At 43.7% G+C, this 11872-nt stretch overlaps 1 protein-coding gene across 9 annotated transcripts in view; it reads right to left on the bottom strand.

Moving 5' to 3' along the window:
- Positions 1-1862: 1862 nt before the first annotated feature.
- The window catches only part of DVL1 (dishevelled segment polarity protein 1), a 69812-nt gene continuing 59802 nt past the window's right edge, over positions 1863-11872 (bottom strand). For all 9 annotated transcript variants that reach the window (XM_030463856.1, XM_030463860.1, XM_030463854.1 and 6 more), the window contains 4 exons: positions 11063-11194; positions 10713-10880; positions 10081-10287; positions 1863-6372 (listed from right to left, as the gene is read on the bottom strand). In XM_030463856.1, the coding sequence (XP_030319716.1) occupies positions 5957-6372; positions 10081-10287; positions 10713-10880; positions 11063-11194 (923 nt within the window). In that variant the 3' untranslated portion in view covers positions 1863-5956. The remainder of the gene's footprint in view (positions 6373-10080; positions 10288-10712; positions 10881-11062; positions 11195-11872) is intronic.

Here is an 11872-nt window from a genome sequence, read left to right as displayed (position 1 = left end):
ATATTTTTTTTTATCCTTTACACAATATTTTTCTACACTCTTTTTGCAAAAAATTGTAGCAGTGTAAAATGTCCAGCCACAAAAGGTGAAAATGTAAAAACTTCCCCATTATTGCCTAACAAGTAGATACCAGGTAACATCAATAAATTATTTTTTTTCCCCCACCCACTTGGACAAGAAACCATACTGCTCTTTCATTCTCCACATCAGAATTACATTTTTTCTATCTGTACACTACATGGCATTAGAAGTTAACACATTAATTCAGCTCAATTAAAGAATTTGCAAATTAAACCTGAAAATATTTTCATTCTTACAGAGCTTTCTGGTGGCCTGCAAAGCCAGTTGTCCTAGCTTTCTGTGGCTACCTGCACATAAAATTCCCCTGGTGTACTGCAGAAAAAAAAAGTGACACATTTGACAAAAGTACTCCCCAGTGTGATTAAAAATAATTAAAAACTGACCTGAAGACTGCAAGTCCTTGTTTCTGGAGACTGCAGTGGGTCTTGGTGAGCACCTGAGAATCTCAGCAGTAATCCTCACCTCAGTCTTGGGACTTCATTGCAGAGAAGCATTGAGTTTTGATTGTAATTCCAAAAATAGAGAAGGAAAAATCAAATTTACCTCCATTGCTTCTCTTTCTGGCTGCAGAGAAAGAGACAGGAGCAAGTGATTTTTCTTGTCCTCCTTTAGGAGGAAGCAGAGGTTGGAGGGAGAGGGGGAAGGCCAAGGTAGCTATCAATGAGCTCAACCAGTTGCAGTCACCTGCAGACAATTCACCCTGGGTCAGCTGGAGGCAATCAGGCCCTGCAAAGGCTGCAAAAGTTATGTCCAAACCTCTGAACATACAAAGTTCACCTCACTGGGACAATGCTGCTAGACCATTTTGCATCCTGTGGAAACACAGATGGTTTGAAAGGGTGAATATGGGAAACTCCACTGGAAGGCTTTCTCAGGAGCTCTTACAGCAATGTGCTGCAGCACTGTGCCATTTGTAATGAGTGTCCCCCTTAAGGACTGCTGCTCTGTCTGTCCCTTTGCTGCTTGATCTCTACCAGCTGAGAGGAGGGACTCTGCCTCATCAGGCTGTGGGTGTTCTTTGTACATGAACCACACAGACCTGACAGGGAGGCTGGGTGTTCTTTTGTTGCATGACAAACAGACAGTGGTGTAAGGCTTACCAGTCTGCACGGTGGTGTCCTACTGATCCTAGCTTTTCTCTGCTGGAGTCTGTAAGCAGAGTCCAGAAAAACTGAATATTCACATAAACAGCTGAATGTACTGATGGGTTCTACCTGCAGATTCATCTCCTGGGTCTGCAGGCAGGGTAACTTGTTCCAGCTCATGTCTTTGTAACAGGATGAATCCTCCAGCTGCCTTTTACTTCCAGGAACTTCCTTCAGCCTTTCCTGTATACCTACTCCTGCCAAGCTGTAAGAGGGAGAAGCTCAGTAATTAAGAGGCAGGGTGATTTAAGGGGCAAGGACAACTTGTGCATCAATATATTAGCCATCAGCTCAAAGCTACAGCCCTCCTGAGGAATGGCAGGGGCTCGTGTTTCCAGTCAGATGTCCTTGGCCAGCCTGGGGGAGTCAGGCCTCTGCATTTGAATCATCTGTGACTTGGTTTACGGGTGAATATTTGCAAAATGTATCATATTTTGAACTGTAAGCACCTCTGAAGTCTCATTAAATCACAGAACTCCAAGCTCCCTACCATCAGCTCCTCAACAATCTTCTCCTGTCAAGAGGACAAAACGCATGTGGCAGGGGAAGAAAGAAGAGTAAGATCTAACTGATATTTCCTCACTCTTGAATAAAAGATAATGAAGTATTGCAAAGAACTGAAGCCATACACTGTGGTTATCACATAAAATTAAAAGCTTTTTAGTGTTTAAAATAGCATTTACACATAAGCAGCTATATATTAACTATACAGACACTTGGGTTTTAATACAATATCTACAAAAAAGAATTCAATTATGCAATAGACATTTAACAGGAACAGTGCAGTCCATGCTAGTAAGAGGTCACTCTTTGAGTAGAACCAATTCTAGAATAGGTGATAGTCTGGGTTTTCATTATTTAAAATCATGTAACTTTGTTCCTCTACTGTACATAAAATTCTTTACATATATTTCTAATCACTGATTAGAATTAATAATTTTAAGTCAATCTTATTACAATCCAGTTAAATGCAAACCAAAAACAATTACATCAACCCATGAGCTGTCAAGTCTCCAGATGGGACTGCCCATTTGAACTGAAAGAACATAATACCAAAAGTCAACGTCTGTGCATCGTTGCTTGCCATCCAATCTACCTTTGGATAAAGTGTCCAGGGGACTGTTACCTTTGAGAAGTAGATTTATTGACAGGAGGTAAACAACAACAGCAGTGCTTTTAAGACCGTTTGCCAAAATCCTTACTCCTCAGAGTTAATATACTGGGTGGGTACACTACCCCTACACAAAGTACCTCCTTTGGCTACATGACATCATCCCAAACTGTTTTCTCATCATTTTCCATCATCTTCCAAACAACCTTGTGAGTCCCTGTTAAAAGCTGTGGGCAGGTATGCAGGAACACGAAGCTCAGCTGGTGAGATGTTGAGGGTCTCACTTCCAGAATAACAATGACAACTATTTAAGGCTCCTATTAAGTGGTTCTTTCAATGCCCTGTGTAGCAAACCCACCATTTCTCCTTGTAGAGGCACAACTCATGTGTTCCACAGCCCAGCCAGTGCCAGTTACTCAACATTAAAATCAGAGACAAATTTCAGGCCCTGGTGAGAGAAACAAAAGAGTTTTGCAGGACTGCAGCCTTTAAATTTTCTCCCCCCTGGCACAGTACCTCCTACTGTAATAAGTTTCATTAGCCTTGGTGGCACTTCCTTCTGCTGGTATCACACAGGAAAAACTCACACAGTTGGCCTCCAAAGCCCCTGTATTGCAAAGACACATGCACTGAAAGCCATGGATGGGATATGGGAACTCTCCTCTCTTCATCCACCTCTTACAATTAAGAGTCTAACCTCCCTTTCACTCCAACCTGTCTCTCCACTGTCCTACAAGGGAGGGAAATTCAGCTTTTGCTTTACACACAGTAGCCACTCTGTATTTCACTGCTCACAGAAGGGTCATTGATACTCTCCTACTGCTCTCAGGAGCAGGTTCTACAAGCTCAACAGTATGAACCACTCAGCAGAGCTGCCAGGACACCCAGAGTACTCCTGATCTGCCTGACTCTGGGTGAAGCCAGCCCAGGCTGTGTTTAGCAGCTGGATTTCCTCAGCAGCCTGACACTTTCCCATGTGGATGTTATAGACTGTCAGCCTCATTCCAGAGTTACCCACAAACACACAAGAATCTAACACAGTTGTTTCAACATAGCAGCAAACATCAGCAAGACACAGAGCAGTTTCTGCCAAGAGAGTAACAAGACAATAAAAACAAAAAACCAAAAAAACACAAAAAACAAACAAAAAAAAACCCAAAAAAAAAAAAAAAAAAAAAACCAACAAAAAACCAAAAAACCACCAAAAAACAAAAAAACAACCCAGCAGGTGTGTAAACCCCTGAAGAGACGTGAGGAAATTAAACATGTTTCTTCCATGGGTGAAAGCTCAGCTTTAATCCCCTTTTACAATCTATTAAATGACTAGTCTTTTTCTCCAGCCCTGTAAGTTCTGCTGGAAGACAAAGTGGGCCAGAAAAGTCCAGAAAAGTTAAAATTGATTTAAAAGTAGAACCACTAGTGATTGTCAGTAAAGTCATAGACTTCTTCAGTGTCTCCTGGAGGCCTGGCAGAATTACTTTACCATGATTTATTTAATTGCTTTAAATGACAATATTTCAAAATGCTTTACTGACTTGAGTTAGCATCTTTGCTGTGTTCAGGAAGGAGGAAAGGAAAAGAAAGGATGCTTTTCAACAGTCAAGTTTTAGGCAGTGCTGTTCTTTTGAACAAGCCACCACCAACTTTGCAACCTATGCCAGCCCATCAGATGGATCATGGCTTTCAGAAATGTGATGTAGCTCTTCAGGAGATTTTTGGAAAAAATCCTGCCCAAAGGTAGTTTAGAAGCCCAGTGACTTGAGTACCTAGTCCAAGTCCACAGCTTGCTAAATGCCTGGCTCCCTTTGGAAAGGGAGACTGAAGTCTCCCATTAATACAAGAATGTTACTCTGACTTTTGCAGAAAGGATGTGTTTACACACAGACCTGCAATAAGAAAAGTGAAAAACCCTATGAGAATGAACAACATAAAAATAAACAGGCTGAAGAGTAATTTTTCAGGGTGACAAAGGAACATGAAGTTCCAGGAACACAGTGAGAAAGACCTGGTTTGACACTGGATACTGGATACCTACACTGCCCAGAAAGCATGGAACAGAACAAAGACAAGTTTCTTACCAGTGAAGAAAATGCTTCTATGGACCAGACTGAATGTCCAGCACCTGTCCTACACCCTGCCAGAAGCAGGTATGTCACAGGGGAGTATTCAACTGAGGCATGGCCCCATGGTCAAATATCACCAAGTAATTGCAGGTTCACACATTTTTTCCTGTGAAATGAGCCACCACAGCTGTGTGAGTGTGCTCTTACCATGCCCTTCCTCATATACTTAGAAAAAGCTTCTTGATGAACCTCAGTGAAGGTTCCTGAACATACTTTATCAAGTGTCCATAGCCTTAGAGCAAAAAACAGATAGTAGTGACATTTTGGGGATACACAACAGCAGTTGCTTAAGTCAAAGCTCCCCAGCAGGAGCTTTAGCACAGGTCTTGCTCTGTGCCAGGTGTAGAGATTCACTCCATGTACCATGTCTGTGCTCAGAACATGTTCCCTTGGGTAACACTGCAAGTGGGATATCTAGGTTTCTGTTAAGAAAAAAAAAAAAAAAAAAAAAAACTGCTTAGAAATTAAAAATGGGAAAATAAGATGATCAACATGAATAGCCATGTCCCAGAAGGAGCCAGGATTTGCCTGCATCTGGTGCAAGAGGATAAATATTCCCTTCAGAAGGGAAAAGCTGCAGCTACACTACATGAATCACATAGCAGCAATTGTCCTATTTCTGTGGAAACAGCTTTTAAAACCTGTCAGCAAGTGTGCATTATAACAAAAAGAAAGACACATATGTCAGCAGTGATGTGGCTGAAATGCCCAGGAACAAACTGCACTCTCATGATACCAAATGAAATAACTTTACAAGCTTGGCACAATGAACACTTCCCAGTAGCAAGACTCCACCACTCCCTTGATAGGATAATACCTAAAAATAAAATATTGATTTGTATTCCCTAGTTAGCAGAAGGTAGCCACAACTTTACTTTCAGCTAGGCATTGGTTTGAGCCTGCTCCTTTCCGAGCACATGTTGTCTGTACATCTGCAGTGACATGTCTGCTAAGAGTGCTGGCTGATGCATCAAAGAAACAACATTACAAGGCAGTATCACAGATAGCAGCCAAGGGTCATTTTTTTTCCTTGTAAGAGAAAAAGCAGGGAAAAATGAAAGTGCTACTATGCATTCTTGGAAATTTAGAAGTCATGTGAAATAACAGTCTGAATCAGCCAAAAAGATACACTAATTGCAGTGAAGTAGGTGCCACAATCACCAAAGCTCAGTAAGATGTGAATATACACCAGGCATTATTGAAACCAGAAGGAGCAGAGAGGGGAAAAGGATAAAGAAAAGATGCCATCAATTTGCTGGTATTTAACAACCCCAGGAGAATTTTTTTTTTTTGTGGGAGGGTTTTTTGTGGGTTTTTTTCTTTTGTTTTGTTGATTTTTCTGCAACACAATTGCAAAGCAGAAAGGCGTGACATGCAAGACAGCCAAGTCTCTTCCATTTTAAGTGTTCACCAATGGCCAAATCACCCACCCTGCCCCCAAACAATCTTCCCCCCTCCCAGCCCTTCCCCCCAGCAGAGTCTGAAGGCACTTTCTCTCACATGATGTCAACAAAGAATTCACAAGGGTTGCCCATTGCCTTCTGGAAGGACTGCCGGCTCCCTGTCAGCTCTGGAGGAACAGAGCTCAGTTCCCTCACTGGAGGCCCTCCTGGAGGTCCGCTCGTCCCGTAGACTTTGGAACCCAGCTTGGGGAGACTGTAGAGGGGTGGGACTCCTGGGGGGCCGTAAGAATGATGGCTGCTGTGGTGGCTTCTCTCGCTGTGGGTGGCAGAGCCGTGGCTGCGGTGGCTGAGCTGGCTGCTGGGCCGCTCCCGACGCACGGCGCTGGCGCCACTGCGGGACGTCTGCTCGGACTCGCTGCCGCTGCCAGCTGACTTCAGGTCCTTCTCCCTGCCAAGAGCTCTCCTGCTGTTCTCACTGGTGCTTCGGTTCGAGCCGCTGCTTTTGCTTCCTAAAGCCCCACCGGGGACAAAAAAAAAAGCATCAGGTTAGCATCAGGTGTGTGTTGCTGGCGTCTACCGACACCCAGGGATCGGTGACCACGGTGATGGTGGTAAGGATGACAAAACCAAGGTCTGAACGGGGTGGTGGTGGTGGTGGCTGATGGGATTTAGCAATGGCAACAAAGGTGACAAGGTTGTGCCATGCACAGGGATACAGACACGTTGCACAGTGAAAGCAGCAGCTAAGATCTGGGTTTCATCTCCAGGTGCACCTCGTGGTAACTGTGCCATCCTCGTGGTAACTGTGCCATCATCGTGGTAACTGTCTTTGCCATCTTCCATCAGCAAAAACTTTGCAAAAAGAAACTCCTTTGCCTTCTCTATTCTCTCTGGGCACACTGCACCCATGTCCACATCACCTGAGGTTAACAGCTGTCCCTATTGTTGGCTTCAGTGGGTGGATTCTTTTACACTTCATCAGCATAGTGTTCTGTTGTTGGAGAATTCCTCAAAACCTGGTGAATTGCTCTGGGGTCAATCATGAAAACGTTCAGGATGTTCCCAGCAGAGGCCACTAGACCAACCCAGAAAAAAACCAGGACTGCTGTTGGTGTGTAAGATGAGTTGTTGCTACTTACAAGGTTCACTGAATTTCAGGAACTGATTTGACACAAAAAAGTTGAAGGTTATGCTCTGTTACCATGAGAGACAGGCTAGGATGATGTGAGGAGACATTTCCAGGTTAATTGTTATTTTAAAAACCCCAACAAACCAAGCTAAAGAATACCATTAAGTTCATGCCATCTTAGTGCCAGATGTCTTCCTAGAAAGAATCCCCAGCCACCTGGGGACCAGCCTTTGAGTCTCAATGAGCCACTGGGTCACCTGGGGGAACTGAGGGGGGGAAAACCAGAATGACTCTGAGCTCCCACACACTTGAACTACAGATGATTATGACCTTCTGACTCCACAGTGGTATTTGCTGACTGTAACCCCTATCAGCTCTTCTTTGGGAAAACCCCTGTCCTGCTTTGTGCCCCTGTTTTCTTCCATCTTTAAATGAAGATATTAACTTGGGTTCAGCTGCTACCACCAGCTACTACAGATTCATTCAGGTGAGGCTTTTGAAGAGATGTTTCCTGAGCTCTCATCTCAAATGCTGCACAGCAATCTTGTGAAGTCAAATAAGAGAGGAGTAAACACTTGTTAGCATGTTGACTGTTCCAGCCTTTGCTCCAAAGAATGACACAGAAATTATCTCCAAGAAGCACCTTTGCAAGCTCTCCAGTCTGGCACATTGTTCACAAAAGAAGAAAACTGACATTTCATTTTAACCTTTCCACAGCTAATATGCCTCTTCCTGTCTCTCATGATGCATTCTGTTCCCACCCATCCAAATGCTGCTACCCAAAGTCCTTACTCCTTAATGAAAGCTCCCCTGTACAGAATTGATTGCCAGTTCCACAGCTTGTAGCTGGGTAAAGTACATGCAGGGGAGCAAGAAAGCTGCACTCAACAAGTGTATGTTACTGATCCTGAGAGGTCATCCAGCCAGCTGGACTGAGACTGCCTTGTGGCATTCAATCTATCACACTGCTGCTGGTATCTGGAAGAGCAGCTCTACCTGATCTGCCAAGACTCCAAGAAGTCAAGAGGTTAATGCAGACTTCTAATCTCAGAAGAACCTGGCTGTGTGAAACTGCACTCCAAGCTGATTACAGGACAGAAAGAAAACAGAGAAACCATCTACTAATACAGCATACTGTTCTCCTGTGGTCATTCAGACTCCTTTTCCTGGCAGACCTTTTTCATTTTGTGATAGAAGAATCAGAAAGTCCTTCTAAGCCTTGAGTTTAAATGCAATTTAACAGGAATGTCACCTTCTTGGCATGCAGGGACTAACCTGTCCTGGAGTGTTTCCATCTAAAGGCCAACTTTAAACCTAAGTGTCATGAAAGGGGTTTAAAGAATCTGCATTTCAAGTGCCTAGAAAAGCTGCATTCAGGTTGCCACAAGGTATTTTTTTCCCATCTGGGCTGGCAGTGAGGTACCTGATGCCATTCCCTCTGAGGCTGTTGCAGCAGAGTCATACAGGGGGCAGACAGGTTGAGATGCTAATGCCACACTAGTAGACTACTGTGCACTGAGACAGGTTGAGAAGTCCAAAACAATTAAAAAGGAAAAAAACAAAAAACAAAAAAGAAGAAAAAAAAATACAGCTAAACATTTGAGTCACAAGAGTCTGAATGATCATGCTGTGAATTTATTATTATTATTATGGAGGCAATTGAAGCTTACCAATCCCCTAGAGTCAGCCATTCCTCTATGAATCCTTCAGTCTAATGCTTGCTCAGAACAAAACAAGGGAATAACAGTTACAAAACAAGAAACAACACATAAGTGTAGTTTCCAAGAGAAGAACAAGGAAAGTGTTGAAACCCTTTAAAATCAAACACCTTGGCACCTTCCATAAGGCTTTCTGTAGCCAGGAACACAGGCTGCATGGCTAAAATACCATACCTTTCCTTTCCTATTGCAGTAGCAGAGTGCTAATACTCCACTGCCCACAGAAACAGCTGCCAAAACCCCAAATAATCACATTCCTTCCAACAGAATCAGCTTGCAGTTCTAAAACCTCTGGATATCACTGCAAGCTTCCTTACACACACTTCTTATTTTGAGATAAGCTGTGAAGCAATAGTGCTAAAATCCTGTGAGCAAGTTCCTGCTATGAAATTCTTGTGTGCAGGTTTGCAAAATCTAACAGGCTGTGGTAAACAGGAAGAAGTTCTATCCAAGCTACAGGATACTCATCACAAAAACAGAGAATCCTGACCCTTTTTTTACTGGCAGCATTTCCAAAAGCAAAAGTCACTCTGGATGTGATGTAAAAAAAAAAATAAAAATCTGTACATCCAAAAAATAGATAATTTTAATTTACTGAGGATTAAAAATTAATCACAAAATTATCCTAAGGCAGGAAAGGAGGAGGTCAGGTTTTTAATCCATGCAGTATCATCATTTTTTCCCTGTCAGGTATTACAAAAAAGACTCTCCTCCCTGTGAGCAGTGTTTCAGCCCTGCAAGCCATCTGGCTGGCCACCTCATGCCTGTCTAACACAAGCAAAGAGAGTGGTTTTCCTTTTGTACTGAGTACTGAAGTGAAAGCCAAGAGCATTTTGGTTCTACTCTCTCTTCTACCAGCAAAGACATGGCCTAATTTCTAGTGCTACCAAGCAACTGCAGCCCCACTGCTGGCAATGGCTCTGACCTCTAAAAAGGGGGACAACAGTTGATGTGTTTTAACAGGGTGGAAAATTGAGTCATTACTATTGGCCTGATCAGCATTATCTGAGCAGCAGTTTACTGTGTGGTGGTGTTAGGTAAGAAGAGAACAGGTATCTACACCACTATGGACATGACAAACTCTGCTTCCCCACTGGCATTTTGCATGGGGATCCTACATTTTGCATCCTACAAAACTATGGACAGCAGAGCTGCTGCCCTGTTCTCCTGACTCAGGGAATGCATTGCTGGCAGTTTCAGTACAGAGCTGAAAGGCTAACCCACTCCATCCCACCCACAAACTGGTTTGATTCCATGCAGGTAGCATACAAAACCTCAAGACAGGAGCACAGACAGTACAGGAGGGAAGTCAAGCAAATGGATAGGGATAATGAGAGCTGTGGAAATAAATACCAGATTAAACATCTTACCTTCACTTTGCTGACTCCCTGCACTGCCACTGCCGTAGCTAAAGCCTGGGTCTTGGTATGCTGGTGGAAAACATGGAGGGGGCAGAGAGTACTGATAAGGATATCCTTGGCCTAAGGGCCAGGGAGCAGCAGGATGTGGAAGTGGAGCAAGGGTGTCCTGATCTGAGGCTCCGCTGGAACCATTGTTAAGGTTCAGTGCAGCCATATCTGGAAAAGAGAGAAAAGGTGAAGGCTGTGTCCTTACCTAGCAGCTGACTCCTGCAAATCAGTAAGGTCTGGCACAGCACCCAGTGTGGAGAGGGACTAGAGGGACCCAGAGTTCACCAAAAACATCCCTCAGGGTAGGGCAGACATCTCTATCTACCACCAAGCACCAAGGGACCTGACAAGCAGGGAGTCTGTGGCATCACCAAAAATAAATCCTGCTTTCTTGAACCTTGGTGTAATGCCCTGTTTGACGAGCTCATCCTTCTCTTCCAAGCAGCCTAATCACTTGGACTATCAGGAATTGTCAACCACTTGTCACGCCACTTCAGAACAGTGGCTGTCATCAAAAAACCACTGGTGAAATCCTGCGAGCACAGGGGAGGCAACACCCACATAGCTTTGTCCTTCACAGACGGGGAACTTACTGCCACAGAGGTCTCCAAAGACATAATAGCACTGTTCTGAGAAGGTGATCTTGTTCACTGTGTGCCTGAGGTAGCCATGTTTTAACATGCTGCTGGCATATTTCCTAGCCTCCCGTCGGTCTTTGAAGCCTTCCACGTGTGTGTAAAGCCAGTCAACCACATCTGCTCCTAAAATGAGAACAGGAAGAGCAGACACAGGATCATCTGAGCCAGTCTGATGTGTTTTGTCACAAATACCAAGTCATGGGGTCATACAGAGGAAAAAACAAGTTCATATAAAGACAGTTTATTCAGCTAACTTCCCAAAGAACCCTGGCTGGTTTTCTCCAGCATTCCTTTGACCTGCTTACCTATCACTGCATTGGAGATGGTGATTTTTAACCACATCCTGTCCCGAATTTCAAGGCCTGAATCTGGTAGCTGCATAACCTTGACAATAGTAGCCATGTCACTCTTCACAGTTAAGGGAGATTCTTCTAATTCTGAAAGGAAGAGAGGTTACATGCTTCTTTGAAATGAACAGTCTGAAAAGAACCTGGCTCCAAGTTTGGATGAAACATTTTGAGACAGCTTTACCAACAGATGCAAAAAAAGACACAAAGGTTCCCAAATGCACCCTCACCGATGGCATCAGTTATAGCATTAGAACCAACTCTTTGAAACTGGGCTCAGTGCAACCTCCTTACTGAGGTGCTGAGTCCCTGCATGTCCTGACTTCACAGCTCTCAATCAGCACTACACTCCTTCAACCCAGACTGCACTGAGATTTGCAAAAGAGGAAACCCAAGGAGCTCTGTGACCATTGCTTTGCATTTCAGTTTACCATAAATAGCCCTTACTCATGCAAGGGTTTAATGCATTGTCTACAAAACTCTGTAGAACAAGGGGGGTTAGCTTGTTCTTTTACTTTTGGGTTGTCAGGAATAATACCCATCTGCATGGAGAAAGATGACCATGTCTCAGTCCATGTCCATTTGCTTTTTTTGGGATCTGGACATCTGTGTAACTAGGGAGAATTGCAGATAGAAAAAAATGCTTCCATCACCAGGATAAAGTGGTGTCCATCAGAAAAAAAGCTTTCTGGGACCCCAAGGATGGCAGCCTTACAAGTTGAAGAGTCACTTAACCCAGCATTACTTTGTCCTGCATTTTTCTTGCAG

This window comes from Calypte anna, chromosome 21 (assembly GCF_003957555.1).
Source record: "Calypte anna isolate BGI_N300 chromosome 21, bCalAnn1_v1.p, whole genome shotgun sequence".
Lineage (NCBI taxonomy): Eukaryota > Metazoa > Chordata > Aves > Apodiformes > Trochilidae > Calypte > Calypte anna.
This window is presented reverse-complemented; position numbering and strand designations above follow the sequence as displayed.